At 33.2% G+C, this 21,135-nt stretch overlaps 1 protein-coding gene across 2 annotated transcripts; it reads left to right on the top strand.

The window, feature by feature from the left end:
- The first annotated feature begins 10,968 nt into the window (after nt 1–10,968).
- LOC130946939 (uncharacterized) lies at nt 10,969–20,056 on the top strand. Of its 2 annotated transcripts, none has more exons than XM_057875844.1 (18): nt 10,969–12,553; nt 13,877–13,962; nt 14,109–14,375; nt 14,546–14,629; nt 14,721–15,101; nt 15,380–15,419; nt 15,627–15,771; nt 15,922–16,160; nt 16,322–16,569; nt 16,674–16,904; nt 16,987–17,205; nt 17,297–17,350; nt 17,483–17,545; nt 17,658–17,798; nt 17,894–17,941; nt 18,501–18,560; nt 18,756–19,163; nt 19,272–20,056. In XM_057875844.1, exons 1-18 carry the CDS (start codon nt 11,272–11,274, stop codon nt 19,407–19,409), a joined length of 4,134 nt encoding a protein of 1,377 aa, XP_057731827.1. In that variant the 5' UTR covers nt 10,969–11,271; the 3' UTR covers nt 19,410–20,056. The 2 variants fall into 2 exon arrangements, with proteins under 2 accessions (XP_057731827.1, XP_057731826.1); XM_057875843.1 differs by having other exon boundaries at nt 10,972–12,553; nt 17,480–17,545.
- The last annotated feature ends 1,079 nt before the right edge of the window (nt 20,057–21,135 follow it).

A 21,135-nucleotide genomic window follows, 5' to 3' on the forward strand; every position in this document is an offset into this window, starting at 1 on the left:
TTATATATTTATATATTTTTAAGTAAAATTATTTTTTTATAACTGACAAAACAAAATTTTATATTGATATGAATAATCAAAGTTATCCATATACAACAATGAAAAAAAATTAAGGTTATAATAAACAAATATTAGCTTCCTCTTCATTTAGATTAGTATATAATCATAATTTCATGTAAAAAAAAATAGAGAAAATAACAAATAAGTCATTGATCTTTTGATTTGCAAACATTTAAGTTTTTGAAAATTTGTAAATACATTTAAATTTTTTACCTTTTCAAAACCTAGACATATTGATCTCTTATGTTCATTTGGGTTTGCCAGACTTAACTGAAAAATCAAACATGACTCTCGTTGTACTGATTTGGTTGATACGGATACACATGTGAGAGAGTTTTTAAAATAGAATAAATTATGATGGTAATCAGTGGTTAAGAGAGGGGGGAGCTTGAATCTTAGTCTCTTTTTTGTTGAATATTACTTTCTGCCTTTTAAGACAGCTTCAGAAGACATTTCTGCTTATTGTCTCATAACAAGTCAAGAGACATTTTCTTTTTGTCTCGTAACCGATTAGGAGATATTTTTTAATTTTGTCTTCTACGCAACATAATCAGAAATGAAGTAGATGAGAAAGAGAGAATCACATCCAGAAGTATCCTGATTCAGCTGCTAAGTGCAATGCAGCTTACATTCAGTCTCCATCACAACAGTGACGGAATTTCACTATAATCAACAGATTACATACACCAATTCTTCATGAGAAACTACCCATTCCTATCCGGGACAAGTCCATAATCTATCCCGAAAACTGAACTTGACTTGGTCGACTACCAAGCTTTCAACCGCAAAGTGCTAACCCAACTTGTAAGGAAACAAGCCCAGATTCTACCCCAACCTAAACTTGACTAGACCTCAATCTAACTTTCAATCACAAAGTGCTAACCTAACTTGCAAGGGAATTCCCTCAAGATCATGATAACAAAACAGAAATACATATAAAGAATTTCTGAGATAATAATGGCTTTTTCTTTAACTCTCTGCCATAGTTATCAGAGCCAAACTGGTAATTGACGTTACTGGTTCAACCGGTGAGTCATTGATTTATCCGGTTGACTCGGTCATAATTAAATAAAAAAATAAAATTATAGAAATAAAATTAAAAATTAAATACATATTTTCGAAAATATATTAATAACAATCAAATATCAATTTCTAGATATAATTTATGGTGTAAAAAGAGATAATAAATTAGCCACTAGTACAAAATACTTTCTCAATTTAAATGAATAAAAGAAAAAACAAAAGATAACACAATCAATATCAATATATCAATATGTTTGTATACTATGTGTTTGTTATTTATTTGGTATCCATGTCAATCATGCTTAAAAGGATAAAAAAAATAAAAATTCATTCATAGTTTATTATAAATTTAATTTTGTCAACTATATTATTGAGAAGGAGTTAATATCCAAAATCGTCCCTAAAAGATACTCCGATCTCCATTTTGGTCCTCGAAAGATAAAGTTAATCGAAATCGTCCCCGAAACATACACGACTTGGTCACGTTAGTCCTTCCGTCAGTTTGTTGATGACGTGTCAGTTAAGTGCCACGTGGCATATGATGACGTGGTGGGTTAATGCCACGTGTCACGACACGATTGGTTGACGTGTCACTGCGTGTCAGATCATTGACACGTGGCATGCCACGTGTCACTTGACATGTAAAAAAGTTATTTATAATCAAAATAGTCCTTGAAAGTTTAGACGTAAGTCATTTTCATCCCTAAAGTTTTAAAAATTAATCAAATTAGTCCTTATATAATTTTTTTATTTTTTGATAATATTAAATTTGAAATATTTTTTGATACTACTAATTTTAATAGAAATGTAATTGACAAACAAAAAATTAGTAATTATATATTTTATTCTTAAAAAATTTTTCAATAAAATTATCTCTCTCCTTTAATTCTTCTCAAAATCTCTCTTATTCTTTTCTATTCTAAAACCTTTTTCTTACATTATTATATTTTGCTGGAATATATATATATATATATATATATATATATATATATATATATATATATATATATATATATATATATATATATATATATATATATATATATATATATATATACTTAAAATTGAAATGTATGTATTTGTTAACCTAAACAAAGTTATATGCTCAAAATCAAAATTTATGTATGTTAACCTAAACAAAGTTAATCAAAATTTATGCTAAACGAATTGCTTCTTAAGCGTACTACATGCAAAGATCATAATAAATTTTTGTGTGTTTCATATGTTGAGATAGATGATATAATTTTTCTTTTAATATCACTATCATTACATCCTATATGTAAGTAATACCGTAATGGAAAAAAAGAGATGTAGTAGACAAAAAATAGTGGTATAACTTTGTTTAGGTTAACATACATAAATTTTGATTTTGAGCATATAACTTTGTTTAGGTTAACAAATACATACATTTCAATTTTAAGTATATATATATATATATATATATATATATATATATATATATATTCCAGCAAAATATAATAATGTAAGAAAAAGGTTTTAGAATAGAAAAGAATAAGAGAGATTTTGAGAAGAATTAAATGAGAGAGATAATTTTATTGAAAAGTTTTTTAAGAATAAAATATATAATTACTAATTTTTTGTTTGTCAATTACATTTCTATTAAAATTAGTAGTATCAAAAAATATTTCAAATTTAATATTATCAAAAAATAAAAAAAATTATATAAGGACTAATTTGATTAATTTTTAAAACTTTAGGGATGAAAATGACTTACGTCTAAACTTTCAAGGACTATTTTGATTATAAATAACTTTTTTACATGTCAAGTGACACGTGGCATGCCACGTGTCAATGATCTGACACGCAGTGACACGTCAACCAATCATGTCGTGACACGTGGCATTAACCCACCACGTCATCATATGCCACGTGGCACTTAACTGACACGTCATCAACAAACTGACGGAAGGACTAATGTGACCAAGTCGTGTATCTTTCGGGGACGATTTCGATTAACTTTATCTTTCGAGGACCAAAATAGAGATCGGGGTATCTTTCAGGGACGATTTTGGATATTAACTCTATTGAGAAGCAAGTTGATCAGGTGGCAAGAAGGGTTGCGTGTATTTTGGCTACTCCGTGTTCGAATCCTCTCTGCACTCATTTTTGGAGTATATTAGACGGGCGCTCCTAGCATGGTGCACCCGGTCTAGTGCAGTTTAGGGTGCAAATTGGCCAGTTTTCAACGGATTTGACCACCGTTGACCAATTCAATTGCAGGTCCGGTCCAAACACCTAATCGAATCGGTCAGACCACTGGTTCATCGATTTTTTTGTTGAATCGGTCGATCCAGTCTAGACAGACTCACTGAGAAAAAGAAATATTCAATGAAAGCCATGAAGAAGAAGAATAAACAGCTCAAAGAGTTATGGAAACCCAAACATGTGCTCTCACTTCGTGCCTCAATCCTTAGCCGTTTTCCCTTATTATGGAAAGGAAAGTTTTCAAGGTTGAAACCGGTTCAACCAAGCCACCAACATATTCTCCATCACATACAACCGGTTCGGACAGAGAGAAGAGAGAGAGAAATCGAAAGCAAATCAACATGCATGTACCTCTCTCTCATCCCTTTTCATCAAGCTTCATCAATCTGAGCCTTCCATCTTGACTTTGTCCCCAAGAAAGAATTCTGACCCTTGATGAACTCTTGATCCTTGACAGCTCCATCTGTTCTATTTTTGCTTCTTCCTCAACGTAGCTACAGTAGCTACCTTCTATTTTGGATGAACAAAAGTGGAAACGAGCTTCACCAAAGATATCTTCTTCTCTGACCGAGGCCGATTGCTTCTATTCTTGGCATGAATATCTTGAAGCTTCTTCTTCACATCTTGTCTTTAGTGGAAAAAATCTTAGCCATGCCATGTTTTAGATCTTCTTTTTTCAAAGGCCATCTTTATCCTAGCCTTTTTCCTTCTTTATAGCTTTACTGCTTTTCTGATAACTTCTTCTTTTTTCCTTCCTGTATGACATGACCGAATGCGAAGAGAGAGGAGAGAGAAGAGAGAAAAATCTTTAGATGCAATGAATGAAATTAAAATGAATTAATTTCCACTTTCATTCTCCTATGCATAGTAAAGTGTGGAACTTTAACAGCAATCAAATCAATTTGAATTTTCTCTTTTTTGTTACCAATGCAAGTAATTAATCCAATTGAATATTGAATTTCATTCCACAAAGGGAGTAGGTAACCGTGAAGCTTTCAATGTAAATAAATTGAATTGAATCGATTTTCGGTTGCCAAGACATGTGAGAGAGTGAACATTTTTGTGATCACCCTAAGGAGCCTTTGGTCACTTGAGGAGATTGCATTGTGATCACTGAAAAGCTTCTTCCAAGGTTTTGGGCCACTTGATTTTTTCTTTAATTTATGATGGATTTTGATGGATCTGGACCTCCTTGGATTTTTTATAATCAGTCACTAACATTTGAATTATTTTTGCTCAAAGTTGAATTTGTTCAATGATCAAATTGGGCTTGTTTAACTTTTGGCCCAATATAAAATTAAATTGCTTGCCTGCACACTTGAACAAAAATCATCAAATAACCTATTAGAAATTATTGAACAAAATACTTAATAATAATTTTAATAATTTTCTAATTTACATTTTAATAATATTTGATCATCATTTCAGTTTTTCAAACTCAACAAATTAGACTTAAAGATCGATATGTCCAAATTTTAAAGAGATCAAGGACTTAAATATATTTTTAAATCCACAAGGATTTAAATGTCCACACACCAAAAAATCAGAGATCAATTTATCCTTTTCTCAAAAAAGTAATAATTTGAACCCATTAAACTCTCTTTTACACGTGTAATAAAATATATATGACAAATATAATTAGACCCGTATAAATATTTAATCAAATTTTATACAAAAATATTGTGTGCATAAATCTTTTTTTATTGTTCTCTCTCTTACTTTGCTAACAATAATTATCTTAATTACTAAAATAATTCAATTTATAGTTAAATTTTTCCTATCTTATAAGGGTGTTAAAATTTAAACTGAGTCAAATTAAACCGTTCATCTGATCCAATCTAAATTAAAAAACGATAAAATTGCAGTTGAAAGAGATAATATTGAGTTGTTTCATTTTACAATTTACGAATGATATTAGACTGATCTTTCCTTAACGGGAGAAGATTGTTAGAAATTACAATAGATTTCTGCAGTATTTTGAGATGATGTTTGGGTTGAACAATAACTTTGATAAATCTAGATTGATTTCAGTTAACTGTAAGTAGAAGTGGACACAAAAGATGTATAATTTACTCAAGTGTAAGGAGGCATCGTTACTAGTCAAGTACATTGAGATCCTTTTAGAAGCGAATCTGAGACTTCGCAAGATATGAAAAGTGTAACATATAAGGTAGAAGAGAAGTTCAGATTATAAAAAGCGAAAATACTTAATAAAGCTGTAAATTTATCCTTATAAAATCTGTTATTAGGAGCAAGCATATTTACTACCTCAACTTATACAAAATGTCAAAGACAATGGTGGAGAAGTTGATATTCCTGCAAAGGAAATTTTTGTGGAGTAAGGAGGATGAGAATAATGGGATACCTTTTGTTAAGTGAAAAGTAGTTCAAACTTCGAAAAAATTAGGAGGATTGAGAGTAGAAGATGCAGTGATTCAGAGTACAACTCTATTGTTTGAATGGTTGTGGCAGTTTTTAAAAGAGGAATATCTTTTATGAAAGAATACTGTGTTCGTGCAATAATTTGAATCCTAATGTCATGCTGGTCAACCTTTGTCTATAAGAGGGGATCCATGGAAGATTATCTATCTGTTACAGATCAAGGAGTAGTAGATGAGAGATAAGATGACTAGAAGTTTATCTATGGAAGTAGGAGATGGAAGAAGAGTTCGATTCTTAGAGAACATTTGACTATCATATGGTGCTTTGAGGGATATTTTTTCAAGGCCTTTTTAGTCTCAATCCAAAGCAGATCTGTAATAGGAGATTGTAGATTTTTGAATGGGTTAAAGTTGATATAAAAAATTTTTAGTGGATGAAAAAACTATTTTAGTGGGAATTGAAATTAGTTAATCAACTTCTTCGAATTTTATATTTAGTCAAATTAACACATGAAAGAAGAGAAGATCGAGTTGTGTGACAAATTGATAAAACAAACATTTATTTTACTAACTATTTTGTGTAAGTTTTGCAAATAGAAACTCTTTTGGAGAATATCACAAGCTATAATTGTACTAGTGTTAGCACTAATGCTTAATTTTTGTCAAGAATTAAATTCTTCACTTAATTTATTTTGATTGGTAGAGTTAGCACTAAAAAGATTGAATAGACTAGTGTTATTGATTAAAAGGTTTGTGTTTTATGTAAAAAAGATATTGAGACTATTCATTACTTATTTTTTTATTATGAATTTACTTGGTAGGTATGATATACTTAGTTGATGGCCTATGACAGATCATGGGCTATTCCAAGGACTCAAGCACCATATTGAATGTTAGATAGAAATGTCTAGAAAGAAGATAGAGAAAAAGTCATGTATGTGAAATACTTGGTAATTGGTGAGAAAAACAAATGAAATGGGCATTCCAAAAAAGAACAAAGTGTAGCGGAAATAATTAACAGGTCAATCAAGAATGTCCAGGAATGAAATAGTATTGTTCTTTATAGTTGTTGATGACAATACTGAAAACGAAAACGACTATAAACTGAGCGTATATGTTTGTTGTATGTTTTCTTTTACTTTATTTTGCTTCACTAAAATGTGTTAAGCTCCATTGTTCAAACAAAAAAAAGCACTAATTTAAATTAAATTTTATTCTATTTTTGTCAAATGATATGGATTAGATTGAATTTGGAATATTCTTCTCAAAACTAATTTAATACAATCCAAACCGCATAATATAATTAATAGTATTATATTTACAATTTTACTTATAATATCTCCTATTTGTTATATATTTTTATGTTATTTATATATTATTATTATTTAATAAATATTTTATAAATTAAAAAATAGATTTATTTATTTATTTTAACTAATCTATATTTTTTATTATTATGTTATTTTTCATTTTTTAAGATACTATTGAGATTTGTTATATTATTGTTTGTTATCTAAAATTTGATGTTGAGACTTATTTTATATATTTAATTTTTTATTTATTTATAAAATTACAAATCTAATTCAATATGGACAGCTTGAAATTGGATTAGATTATGTAAAAAAAATCATCCAATTCAAACTACAATACAAATAAAATTAGTGTACAAATTGAATAATTTTTTTTACTCAAAACGTCCAAATCACATCACAAACACCCCTATTATCTCATGTATATCATAACATGATTATGATAAGTAAATATATACATTACCTAAAATTGTTTAAGCAGATAAATATTAAAACTACAATTTCAACAACATAATTTTTTGTTTTCTATAGTATTTTAAGAACTAATCCGTCGTGGATCGGAGCTTCATTTAAAAATTTATTACTGGTCAACGAATTGTTGTTTGTACAAAGTAAAATTCAAACTTCCAACACTTATCTAAGCGGACTAATAAGTTAACCATTAAACCAACCCAACTTAATTCTTTTGACGAAATATCTAATTTAATAGAAAATGCCTCCATCATCATCATAATCATAAGATACTTAAAAATAAACGCGTTTGTTAAGCCATTATGTGAGTAATTTTATTAATTTCTGAAATTATTATATAGAGTAAATAGTCATTTTTAATTATGAAAAATTCAAATACTAACAAAACTGATAATAAAATAACAAAATTAAAGTTGTACCTATGAAAGATCATCTTTCTACGACAAAATTATTCAAACTAAAAAAAACTACCTAAAAACTCCAAATTACACTTCCCTCACCCATCATCATAATTACATTACTCTCTCTCCCTCATCTCTTATCACAGGCTTGCCACTCCAATCCCCTTCATCCCCTTCTGTTCACCACCGTTATGTTTGGATTCTTCTTTGCATGTGCCCACTTTCACCACCGCTATCTTCTAAATGGATAAGCAATGGATTCTATTTTTCTTGATTCGAGCTCTTCCCACAATCTCCAGCGGCGACTCAGGCTTGCTTTGCGACCTTGTGAAGCTCGGAGAACTTGCTGTTGAAGCTCAATGTAAAAACTTCGATGGAAGAGAAGAAAGTTATGTTTGTTGGTTAGAATTCGGGTCAAGTCGGTTGGTATTCGAATTTTGTAAGTGAGATTGAGAATGCGTCATTAACGAATGCGAAGGTGGTGGCTTTTTCGTACTGGAGACGGTGGCAACTCTAAATGCGAATGGGATTTTGAAATGTGCCGCCACAATCTTCCGCTCTAACGGTTGTGTGATCAAAATCACCATTAAACACCTTTACCACTAAACAGATTCAACAATGGCACCCAAAGATTCAAGCATAAAGAAACGAAATGGTCGTATCTATTCGAACGACTTTTCAATTCTTACAGAAGAAGGAAGGTGATTCAATTGGGAATAATAATGTTGGAGGAGGGAGTAAAGATAAGAACCATTGATTGGGGTTTTAAATTTTTATTTTTCATCTTTTTTGTGATTTTTTTATATTATTTCTACTAACTAATTTGAGCTATATCTTATTCAATTTTAGATGGGTTAATAATTTTAAGGGTAAAGAATACTTTTTTATCCTTAAATTTGGTAAAAATTTTAAAAATACCCTCAAGTTTTATTTTGTTTCAATTTTATCTTGAAAGTTTTTAATTTGCATCAAATATACCCTTGACGGCTAAATTTTCAAAAAATTTAAGACCAATCTAATAATAATACCTAAAAATTATGCTTGATTTGCTTGTGTTGAGAGTTTTTTTTATAAAATTGTTGTTGAATTCGTCTTAAAACTTTTGAAAAATTAATCGTCAGGGTATATTTGATGCAAATCGAAAACTTATGGGACAGAATTGAAACAAAATAAAACTTAAGAATATTTTTAAAATTTTTGTCAAATTTAAAAGACAAAAAATATATTTTACCCTAATTTTAATAATGTTCTTGTTTATATTTCTAATTTTTGTAGTGAATTTTCTAGTATAATTATATGATTGTTTCTGATAATTTTTTTGATAAATTTTTTATGATTAACTGTATTAGCAGCACCCTTCAAAATGAAAAAGAAAATGTTATAATCAGTGTTGTAGAAAAAAGAAAAAGCAAAAAAAGTTAAAAGAATACAATTATAAATATGCTACCATGTTTTTCTTTTACTTGATGGCAATTTTAAAATTTTTGTTTGTTTGTTTGTTTTTTTTATTAAAGATATGAAGACTTAAACTCACGACCTGTTAAGTGAGTATGAAAAGATTATGCCATTTAAGTTATAATTCATTGACAGTAATATTTGTTTGTTGTACTAAGAGAGAAAGAGTAATGTGATGATGATGCTAATGATGATCATAGAAAAGAAAAGAATAATTTAAAATTTTTGGATAATTTTTTAGGATTTAGATAATTTTATTGTATAAAGTTGATTTTTCATAAATACAATTTTAATTTTATTATTTCATGATCAATTTTATTAGCGTATGAATTTTTTATAATTAAAAGTGACTATTTGTCCCATTGTATGTGACTAAGAGAGTAAGTCATAAACTTAGTTTCAGAAAAGTTTAATAAGTTAATGCTTTAATTTAATTTCTTCATTCACCCAAAATAAATGTGTTATTTTTTCAAATGATATAGAAGTCACAACTATTCAAATGATATAGAGTTAGTAGCGAATTTGTGCTCGCAAATCTAAAAAACAAGAAAGGAATTGATCTTTAATAAGAATTTGGATCCTCTAAAATTTAAATTTTACTTTAGAGAGTAAAGTGTGATCTCTCACCATTGATTTCATAGGTGGGACAAAGAATAAATATGAAAGAAAAACTATCCAAGAGTAGAAGATCACACTTTACTCTATAAGGTGAAATTCAAACTTTAAAGGATCCAAATTTCTTTAATAAAGAATAAGGGATGCCTTGAATGTGTGTTGAAACGGCTCGTCGATCCATGCAGGGGAGATAGAGAAGTTGAACCGGATATGATAGTCTTTGTGAGAAAGAGGATGACAAAATTTCTACTATGGAATTAAAAAAGTTATTTACTCAATCAATATAATTCATTTACATCTTAATATAGACTCCTTTTTGGGAAACTTTAAAAATAATTTTATTGAACTTATAATTTGTAAAAAGTAGTATTAATATCTGATGTAATTTTTAAAATTAAATTGCACTTTTTTAAAAATTATTTAAAAATTTATAAAAAAATTAAAAAAATAATTTCTTTCATAATATTACTATTTTTTATTATATTTTTATAAAAAAATATTTTTAAAATAAAAAATTAAAATATAAAATAATTTATTTATAAATTATTTTTAACAAAATTATTTATTTTTTAAGTTATTTTATTAAAAAAAAATTAATTAAACTGTTTATTTAGGCTATAATCTTTGTTGAATCTTTTTCAAATTTACCCGTGTGTAGTCTTTAGTGAACCGTTCTTTTCATTTCATTACATTAATGAAATACTTTCTTCGATAAAAAAAAAACGCGTTATTTTTTCTTTTCATTTTCACTCCTTCAATGCTCCTATCTCTATCCAACTGATAACAGTAGGTAGCGGGTGAGATGCACGTTTGCCCTCTTTCAACGTCACAGTGCCACGTGTACCTTGCTCTCTGGCACGCTCAATCGTATCGTATAGCGTCACAACACCGTATAGATACTCCTCTTGTTTCCGTATAAAAAATAAAATATCTTCAAAAAGAAGGAACCTCTCTTTCTCTCTCTCGGCAAATGCAAAACAGTGCCTAAGAAAAAACGCGAATCTTTCTCTCTCTTATACAACCTTTTTAATATTCTCTCTCCTCCTCCTCTCTCTCTAGCCCCACGCCCCCACGAAAACGAAATCGAACTGCACAGAAAAAAAATACTAAAAATTACAAACTCTTAAAAAACGGATCCGAAAAAAAATTGAACCCTAACCCTAGAAAACGGCCCTTATCCTCTTCGTCTTCAATCTCCGTTCGTTCGTCCGTCTTTCCCTCTGAGTCACCGAACGAATCTCGATTGGTTCTTCTGCAACGCTGCGTGGTAGGTTCCGCACTGAACCCTAACTTAATTTCTTACGATAGGGTTTCAATTTCTATGATGGAATGTTCTGGCTATTGTGCACGTTGTTGTTGCCGGCGATGACCAGTTCTGGCCGATGTCAACGGAGGAAGGACATGGCGGCTTCTGGGGCTCAACAACGGGGAGATTCCGCCGAGGCGAGGCCGTCACCGGTGGATTCTCCGGCGGAATTGCCGGGAACCTCTGAGGATTCTGCCGTGTACGAAATTGACTACTTTTCTCAGGCAAGGAAGGCGCTGAGCGAACGTTCCCCTTATGAAGAAGAAGCGTCCACTTCTGGGGTGGTTACTCTGCCAAGTGGGTTATCTAGTTTGTTGAACCGCCATGGGGATAACCGTCGGCGGCACAAGAAGGTTCGGTCCGGGGGCGAGAAGAAGAAGAAGAAATCATCTAGGGCGAGCGAGAAGGCACGTGCTTTCAACATTTGGGACGAGACTGAGGAGTATTTTAGGGACTTATCATTGAGTGATATCGATACCTTAGTGGAGCTTTCTTCGCTGTCTAGGTTATGTTCTCGTCAGTGTTTCTCGATTCCGGTTTTGGGGAATTCTCCGAGACTCGATATAGTAGTTAATAGTAGTGAGGATGACAAGAAAGATGCAATAAAACTGGACTTAGATAGTGGCGAGGATGATAAAAAGGTTGAGGAAGACTTGGGAAGTGAGGAATGTACATTAGGAGTGGAGTCAATTGACAATGCCGCTGCCGAAAACGATTTGCCTCAGGATGATGGAAAAAATGTCTCGTGTGTTAGTTTAGAGTGGCTATTAGGTTGTAGGAGTAAGGTTTCTTTGACTTCTGAGCGCCCTACAAAGAAAAGGAAGCTTTTGAGTGGGGATGCTGATTTGCAGAAAGTTCAAATGACCATTCCTCGTGATGGGGATGAACCCTTTTGTCATTATTGTGGCATGGGGGAGACAGGCAGAGATTTGAACCGTTTGGTTGTTTGTGCCTCTTGTAAAATGGCAGTTCATCAGAAGTGCTATGGTGCGCAAGATGGCGTGGATGAGTCTTGGTTGTGCTCGTGGTGTAAGCTAAAGCGAGGTGTCGAGGGGTCGGTGAATCCTTGTGTGCTTTGCCCGAATAAAGGTGGTGCTTTGAAACCAGTTGATAGCACTGTGGAAGACGTTGAGTCTGTGCAGTTTGTGCACTTGTTTTGTTGTCTGTGGATGCCCGAGGTTTATGTAGATGATTTGAAGAAGATGGAGCCTGTTATGAATGTCGGGTCAATAAAGGAAACCCGGAGAAAATTGGTGTGTAATATTTGCAAACTGAAGTGGGGTGCATGTGTTCGGTGTAGCCATGGTATGCTTTTTCCTTTTTATCATTTTCTGTTATATTTTATTTATTTTTACCTTTTTGTAGTGTACAACTTATGTTTCTTAGGCCAGTTACAGTATGATCAATAATTTTATGTCTATATGTATCCGTAATTACGTATAATGTTAATGTCAATGCGAGTAGTTGTATATTTGGCACTTTTCGGTTCAAATATCCTTTGCAACATAAATTAAGGAGAATCTGACCACATTGATGTTAATTTGATGTTTTATTGTTGATGGTTGGTGGCCGAGCACTGATGAACTTAATATTATTGCGAATGATATTTGTTTCTCTTTTCAATTACCCAGCAATTTTAGTTAGAGTAGAGCTTTAAGAGGCTGGGGATTTTAACACTGCTTCTGGGTATTTAAATTGCCAGGTTTTGCTTCTCTTGCTGAGGTGTCCTTTTGTTACACTATAGTTCGCATTATAATAATGTTTTGCCTATTTGGGCAGAAAATAACTTTTACGCTTTAAGTATATGTTTGTGTTGCAATGTGACATTCTGTTGAACCTTGGTCTTAAACATTTCTTTCCGCTTCTTGAGGAAAGTCAAAGGTTGTCCTTGAAGAATTTCCACTGCATCTATTCTCAAAAGATTAAAATATTGAAAGTAGCCAATTTACGTTTATTTTAAAATTGTTTAGAGGACTCAGATTTTTCCTACCTTGTTTGTATTTACCTTTGACATAGCAGGATAGCATGGTTGCCATTTTGATTTTTCAGACGAAGAGTGTATGTAATGATTGTTCTGTTTTGATTCTATTGAATGAGTGACATGTATCAATGAGTGAATCACTGCATTTGTGACATCATTCCTCCACAGAAAGCAACAAGGTGATATATGTAAGCTCTAGGAGCCAACTAATGGTGCTGTTGTTAACATCTGAGTGTTAGCCTTTTTAAAAAATATTTTAACAACCAAATATAGGTGCTTCTTATCTTTTAATAATATAGGATTTCGTATTGGAATTAAGTACTGTCAACGTCATCATAGCATTTCTGAGCCATGATACCATATGCTGCAGCATTCCTCTTTAATTAGTTGTTTATTTTTAAAGTTGAATATGTTTATTTCCAACTGTTATGTTTGGTTATGATTTTGTGGTACTATCGATAATTTGATTCGCTGCTGCTACCGATACCATGTTTCTAAGTAGAATTCTTTAGATTGTGGCCTGTGGGGCTCATTGTGATTGATATATTACTTTTTCTGGGTGCTGCTATTAACAACTAGCTTGTTCTCTGCAAGTTCTTGCCAAATTCTTTTAGGTTCTAACTATTTCCTTCTGGATGGTGTCTCAGGAACCTGCAAGACTTCTTTCCATCCGTTATGTGCAAGGGAAGCTCGACATAGGATGGAGGTGTGCGCAAAGTATGGAGATGATAATGTGAGTAATATCTATCTTTTCTGGACACTGAATCCCCTTTCCCTAATGGCAAAAGATGGCTAGAGACCTTTTCTTAATCATAAATGTTTCAAGTTTAGTGTTTTGGATATTGATCATCAATTGTCGTTTTATGTTGTTCATTGCAGGTTGAGTTGCGGGCTTTTTGCTTGAAACACTCAGATTTACAAGATAATAGGGGCATCTTGCCATTAGGAGACTCCCTTTCTATTGGCAATACTTTTTTTGAAGCTAATGGCCTTCCAGTAAATAGCGAACACAAGTTGAAAATTGGATGTGGTAGTCCCAATAAATTGAACCACAATGGACTGCAACATAATGTTGGAATGGTAGGGAGGACGATTGAGAATGGTGTTGCATCTGACTCCACCAGTTTTGCACTTATTTTAAAGAAGGTATATCTATTATATTTTGGTTGTATCCGTTTGAAACAGATGAACCTATCATTTTCTTAAAATTCTGTTATATGTTGATTGTATCTGTTATGAACCTGATAATTTGTTAATTTGTTTCAGATTTAATCTTATTTTTATTCTTATTGAAAGTCTAAATTCACTCCTTGCAGTTGATAGACCGGGGAAAAGTTGATGCAAAGGATGTAGCAATGGAGATTGGCATTTCACCAGATGCATTAATTGCAAATATTAATGTATTACTCTGATTTAATACTGGCCATTTGTTGAAATGATTAGTTCTTTATATTTATTATTCTTATCTTTTTGTGCTAAACCTTCTTGCAGGAAGCTTATATGGACCCTGATGTGGTTGACAAAATCGTCAATTGGCTGAAAGCTCATGTGTACACTACTGCATTTCACAAAGGTTTAAAAGTCAAATTCAAACCACCGATTCCTTCCAAGGATGAAAGTGGAGCTGCAGAAGGTTCTGTTGCTCTTCCAACATCTGATTCAGGTTTGTTGGATCCTGTTGCTGTTAAGTCAGTACCTCCAAGGAGGAGAACTGTCAGCAACATTAGGATTTTGAAGGATAATAAAGTGATATGTTCATCTGAGGGGGTTACTAGTGAGAATGGGATGTCAAAAGACAAGTTCAGAGCTGATCAGCTAGACCATGAAATTCCAGGAAGTTCTAATGGAGGGTCTCCAGATGCTACTGTGGTGGTAATTTTATCTTCTAGATGTTCCAAATTGTCTTCTTTAATAATTAATTTTACAGTATAGCACAATTCTGGATCATTTAGAGGTCTTTTATTGTTGTTTGTAAAATTTACTGACTAGAGCTGTTTTGAAATGTTGTATGAGATAGACTGCCATAAAATTATTCAAGTACATCTCTGCATTATATCTGCGGACCTCGCATAGCCATGTTTTTTTTGTCACAATCCAAAGTTGAAAAACAGCATAACTTATGTTTATGTTTCTGTTTACAATAACTGCAGGACTTAACCAAGCCTGGGGATATGTTTTCGAAAGTTCAAGGTCTGGCTTCATCTTTAACCTGTCATTTTAAGAATTTAAGAGTTACTGGCTTGTAATTTCTACCTAGAAATGCTTCTATTATGGCTGTATATTCAATGATAGACATACTTTGAAGGATCTTGATTTGATTTTAACTGCAGTAGTGTTACATGCCAAGTTATTTCATTCCTATAATAGCTAGTCTTAATGTATGGTTATGATATGCAGGGAATGAAGATAAACCACACAAAACCAACTTATCTGAATGTGTTTCAGAAGAAATGTCCAAGCTCTATTCGCAGAATGCTTCTATGTTTTCTGATCGCTACTGTCCTCTCTATTCTGCTGTGAAACTTCTTGATTGTGGTCCCATGTGAGCTTTTCGAAGTGGCTATTTTTGTTATTTTCTGCATGTACTTTTTTCTGTCTAATTGTGTGTTAGTAGGCAATCTTTTATCTTCTATTTGATTCCAGTAAGTTGGGTTTCTCGTTTAAAAAGTGACGGCTCATGGTTTCAATGCAGAAAGGTGGAAGCCAGCTCTAGCTACATTCACCCATCCATCGAGAGGTTGCTACAGATTCATAATGGGGAATTAATGTGCACTGGTATTTCCAAGCCTGATGAAGGAAATATGGAGCAGTTGCATAGCTCTGGAAAAATGGAACTTTTGGAATCTTCCCCGGAAGATGAAGTGGAGGGGGAACTTCTATTTTTACAGCATAGATTATTGCGGAATGCAGTTGCAAGAAAGAAGTTTACTGGTCTGCCTCAGTTTTTGCCTATTCTTTTTTTTCTTTTCCCTTTAAATTGTCAAATATCATTTGTTTGGGTTCCCTTCCTCCTTCTGTGCTTGGCAACTTTTTTTATTTAAATTTTAAGTAAACTCATGCTATGTTTAATTTGCTTGGTTTTGCATATGCAGATAACTTAATCTCCAATGTGGCAAAGAGGTTGCCGCAGGAGATTGATGCAGCGCATCAGCGAAGGTGGGACTCTGTGATTGTTAATCGATATCTGCGTGATCTTAGAGAGGCAAAAAAGCTAGGTAGGAAAGAAAGAAAGCACAAGGAAGCACAAGCTGTTCTGGCTGCTGCAACTGCTGCTGCTGCGGCATCTTCTCGGGTTTCTTCCTTCCGAAAAGATTCTCTAGATGAATCTATGCAACAAGAGGTCATATATACTTGTGCCTTTCTCAACTTCCATATCAAGCAAGCAGTACTTGTGCTTGTTCTTATTGACAGCAGGAGGTCATATATACTAGTTCTTATTTACAGAATTTGTTGAAGTTGGATGCTTTAAGTGGGAGGAATGGTGCTGGTTCTCAGCCAATGCCAAGAGCTAAAGAGACACTTTCAAGAGTAGCTGTGACAAGAACGTCATCAGAGAAATATTCTGATTTCAGCTTGCCAACCTCAGAATATTCTAAGGAGCAATCTAAATCATGTGATATCTGCAGACGATCTGAGACTTTGTTTAATCCCATCCTTGTCTGCTCTGGTTGCAAGGTTTTCATTCTTCTGCATTGATCCCTTTTCTGGTACTTAATTGTTTGTATCCATGTCCCTTAGTTGTTTTTCCCTGTTGCAGGTTGCAGTGCATTTGGACTGTTATCGTAGTGTGAAAGAAACTACTGGCCCATGGTACTGTGAATTATGTGAAGATGCAACATCTAAAAGCTGTGCGACATCTGCTATCAATTTCTGGGAGAAGCCTTATTTTGTTGCAGAATGTGCCCTTTGCGGTGGTACTACTGGAGCTTTTAGGAAATCTTCTGATGGTCAATGGATTCATGCCTTCTGTGCTGAGGTTTATTTTCTTTTTTCTTTGGGAATGTTGTCGTCCTTCTACTGCCTTTTTGCTTAAATGTTGACTGCTTCATATTTTCTACCTATACCAGTGGGTTTTCGAGTCTACATTCAGAAGAGGCCAAATAAATCCAGTTGAAGGAATGGTATATTCTTTGATTGAACCATGTTAACCTTTTTTTTTTCCATTTTCGATTTTAACTATTAGAAGAAACAGCTTCAGGAGTATTCAATATCTCTCTTAGTCACTTAACTCTTATGCTGTCAAATTTCAGCAGTCTGTGCTGAAGGGAGTTGACAAATGTTGCATTTGCCACCGCAAGCATGGTGTTTGTATGAAGGTAATGATAATAAAGGGGGTTATTTTCCTCTCCCATTTGTTCCATGAATTTGCTGTCTTCTGGAATTACTGTTTATCAGTCTTTTTTATTTCCCTTTCAAATGTTAATGCAGTGTTGCTATGGCCATTGTCAAACCTCATTCCATCCATCATGTGCTAGAAGTGCTGGTTATTACATGATTGTGAGGACTACTAGTGGCAAACCACAACACAAGGCTTACTGTGAAAAGCACAGTTTGGAGCAAAAGGCAAAGGTTTGGTTTTGTATTTACTATTTAGTTGTACAATGTCCTTTTTCTTGGTCTGGCATAAGATATCCTATATTCTTATGTCTCCTTCATTTGTTCAGTCTGAAAAACATGGAATCGAAGAGCTTAAAAGTATGAAGCAAATCCGGGTGAGGCTTCTCTCTTCACTTTCTTTTACTCGTGTCCTTTTTAGTTGTTGGGCCTACTAATAATAAAATATGCCAACACCATTAAAAATATGTTGTTTTAATGTCCCTTGGATAAAGGAAGTCTTTATTCATACTAAATCCACATATATTCTTACAATTTGTAAAAATTATCAATCACTCTGTACAGGATTAGTGTAACCAAGATGACATAGGTGTCCTGTGTAACAATTTATTGTTGGAAATATCATGCCATTTTTTCCTGACCAAAAATGCCATGTTTATGAATTATGATGTTTACATAGTTTAAAATATTTTATCCGTTCATTCCCTGAGCTTTAAACTTCTCTAGCGTTGTAATATTATAATGGGATAAACTATGTCTTAAGACTTAGAACGATGTATATCTACATCGACTTTATATTATAGATGAAGTGCATGTAAAGGGATATCTATGATGGTTACACAATCAAGTGTTCTCATGTGTATTACTAATTGTAGCGGATGTGGCTTCCTTTTAATTTTATCTTATAACTGTATTCTTTCTGAATGTTTCATACAGGTTGAACTGGAGAGATTACGTCTCCTCTGTGAGAGGATTGTCAAACGTGAAAAATTAAAGGTATCTTATTACCGAGTCTGGCCCTAGTGGTTTTCCACTATTGGCTAATGCATTATTGACATTGTTTCTTTTTTTTTTTGCATTTCCATGGCAGCATGGCATTTTTATGGTATATATTTGTATGGTGGGGTTTTGTTGTGTTAAGGTGTTTGTATAGTCATTTTGATGGTTGACTTCTGGTCTTGTGAACTACAGCGTGAATTGGTTCTTTGCTCTCATGACATACTTGCCTTCAAAAGAGATCATGTTGCTAGGTCTGTGCTTGTTCATAGCCCTTTCATCCTTCCGGATGGTAGTTCAGAATCAGCTACAACGTCCCTTAGAGGAAACACAGAGGGATACAGATCATGCAGTGAAGCAATCCAAAGATCTGATGACATAACTGTGGACAGTTCAGTTTCAGATAAGCACCGTCTGAGAGCTGCTGTATCCATGGACACTGATCCCAAATTGGATGATGACTGCTCAACCTCACAAAGCCGCTATAATCACAAGATCCCAGATAGGGTTCAATTTTCTGGCAAGCAGATTCCTCGAAGAGCTTATGCCGTGGCACGCAATATTTCAGATGAGAGTGGCGGATTGAGATCCAAATCTAGAAAGGTGTGCAACGTCCTGTTTCACTGTCTTGCTTATTTTTCTCCTTGGATTATTTAGTTTTTCCACAGGATTTCGCGGGACAACTCTTAATGTTCATTTGGAATTTTACAGCATGCAGACACATTTGGAAAAGAGCTCGTTATGACGTCTGACGAAGCGTCTATGAAGAATTTAAGGTTACCGAAAGGATATGCATATGTTCCTGCTGATTGTCTGTCAAATGATAAGCAGTGTAAGGAGAATGTTTAAGCTAGTCAACCAGTGGAAAATTACCGGTGAAAGTATTGCTTCACAGCCTGGTTGGGCATTTGCCCTTGTGGCTGACATCCACCGTATTTGGTGCCAAAGCCATTTGCATCTGGATATGAGTGTGGCAAAATTGTGGGGTCAGCCCTGGAGACTGCATTGTTGCAGAACGTAGCATTCTGCTCTGGTAGGATGGAAGTTTTGCTTGCATTGTTGTACATTCATTATGAGAGTAAAACTGTACAGTGGGGTGAGCCATGTCTTGCATTTACTACATGTTTTAGATTAGGGCATGTATTCTCATTTGGTTTTTATTGAAAATTGAGGGAGGACAGAACAGAAGCATGCCGCCTTGTAGCGATCCAGGAGCATCACCTGTTTTTTCTGTAAAGTTTGGTGTACATATTGTGACAGTCGAATTAATTCTGACAGGGATTGTGCTTAGCAATCAGATATACCAGGCGTATAAATTATGTAACATTACATCTGATTATTTTTTTTCTTCCTTCTTTGGTAGTCCTCCTTATACTGTATTTCTATTGTTAGTAGTTTAGTATTAATGCCTTTGTCAGCTGTAATATTCTAACTGAATTTCCTGTTATTTTGATGTAGTTTATTATTGATCCAGTTTCATTTTTTGCTGTTGATAATCCTTGTTTTTCTCCGCCTTTTTTGCTACCTGTTTTCTTATTTCTTTTGGTCAGTGTATGCATCCACTAAATGTTTGTAAGCTAGTAGTCGATTTTGCACGAAAAATAGACATCGAGCTTGTGATTTTAAGCAATATTAGTAGGAATAAGTGCTTCAAAGTTTGGAAGAGTAATATGTCAAGCCACACGGCATGCAAACCCTGTTACACTTACAATTAATTATCTGCAGTTTATATGTTAATAGAATTAAAGGCCTAGCATTCTTCTCCACCTAGTAGTAGTAGCAGTAATAGCCTCACCTAAAGTTCTAATTTTACGGCTAAAATCCCACTCGTTCTCATAATCTTAATCAAGGTAGCCTCACCTAACATGTTAATGCCTTGTCGGCTGGTATACTGAAATTTCTTGTTAACTTGGCTGCACTTTTCAGTGGACCATATCTTCTCCCCACAATTATTTGACAGTCAGTCCCAAATTGTTCACTTGAAAATGTTGTACGGTTGGTTGAAATTAATTGCTTACATTAAGAAATAATAATAATAATAATAATAATAGTAGTATCTAATATTGGGAAGATTGTGGTGTCAACCAAACTTTCCCCTTCAACATTTTGTTATCTAATTTAATTTGAATGAAATTATTGTAATGAGTTTTATAATGTAGCCATATGTATTATTGTAATAAGTTATCCTCTTTCTGTTCTCTAATGTGAATGTTATGACTTTATGAAGAGGCCACATGGGTTGCTTTCGTTTGCTCTGAGATGCTTCCAATTCTTGTATCATTTATAAATTTAAGAAGGACTAATTTAATACTACAGTAAAGATGGTGAATTCCTTCCTTCTTGTAACATGTCTGTTGCTGCTGTGATGTAAGTAAAACAAATTGGAACAAATTATTCTAAAAGTAGTTAGTTTGATCCTATATTTTCAACTTGAGCCAACAGTTTCTTTCACAATAATCCCTCATATTTCTTATGGTTGTTTTCTTGTTTTTGGCTATGTCAACTGAATGATTATTTAATCATTAAATTAATGTATCTAAACATATTATTCCAATAGTTGATTAGATCTATACTG

This window comes from Arachis stenosperma, chromosome 8, assembly GCF_014773155.1.
Source record: "Arachis stenosperma cultivar V10309 chromosome 8, arast.V10309.gnm1.PFL2, whole genome shotgun sequence".
Lineage (NCBI taxonomy): Eukaryota > Viridiplantae > Streptophyta > Magnoliopsida > Fabales > Fabaceae > Arachis > Arachis stenosperma.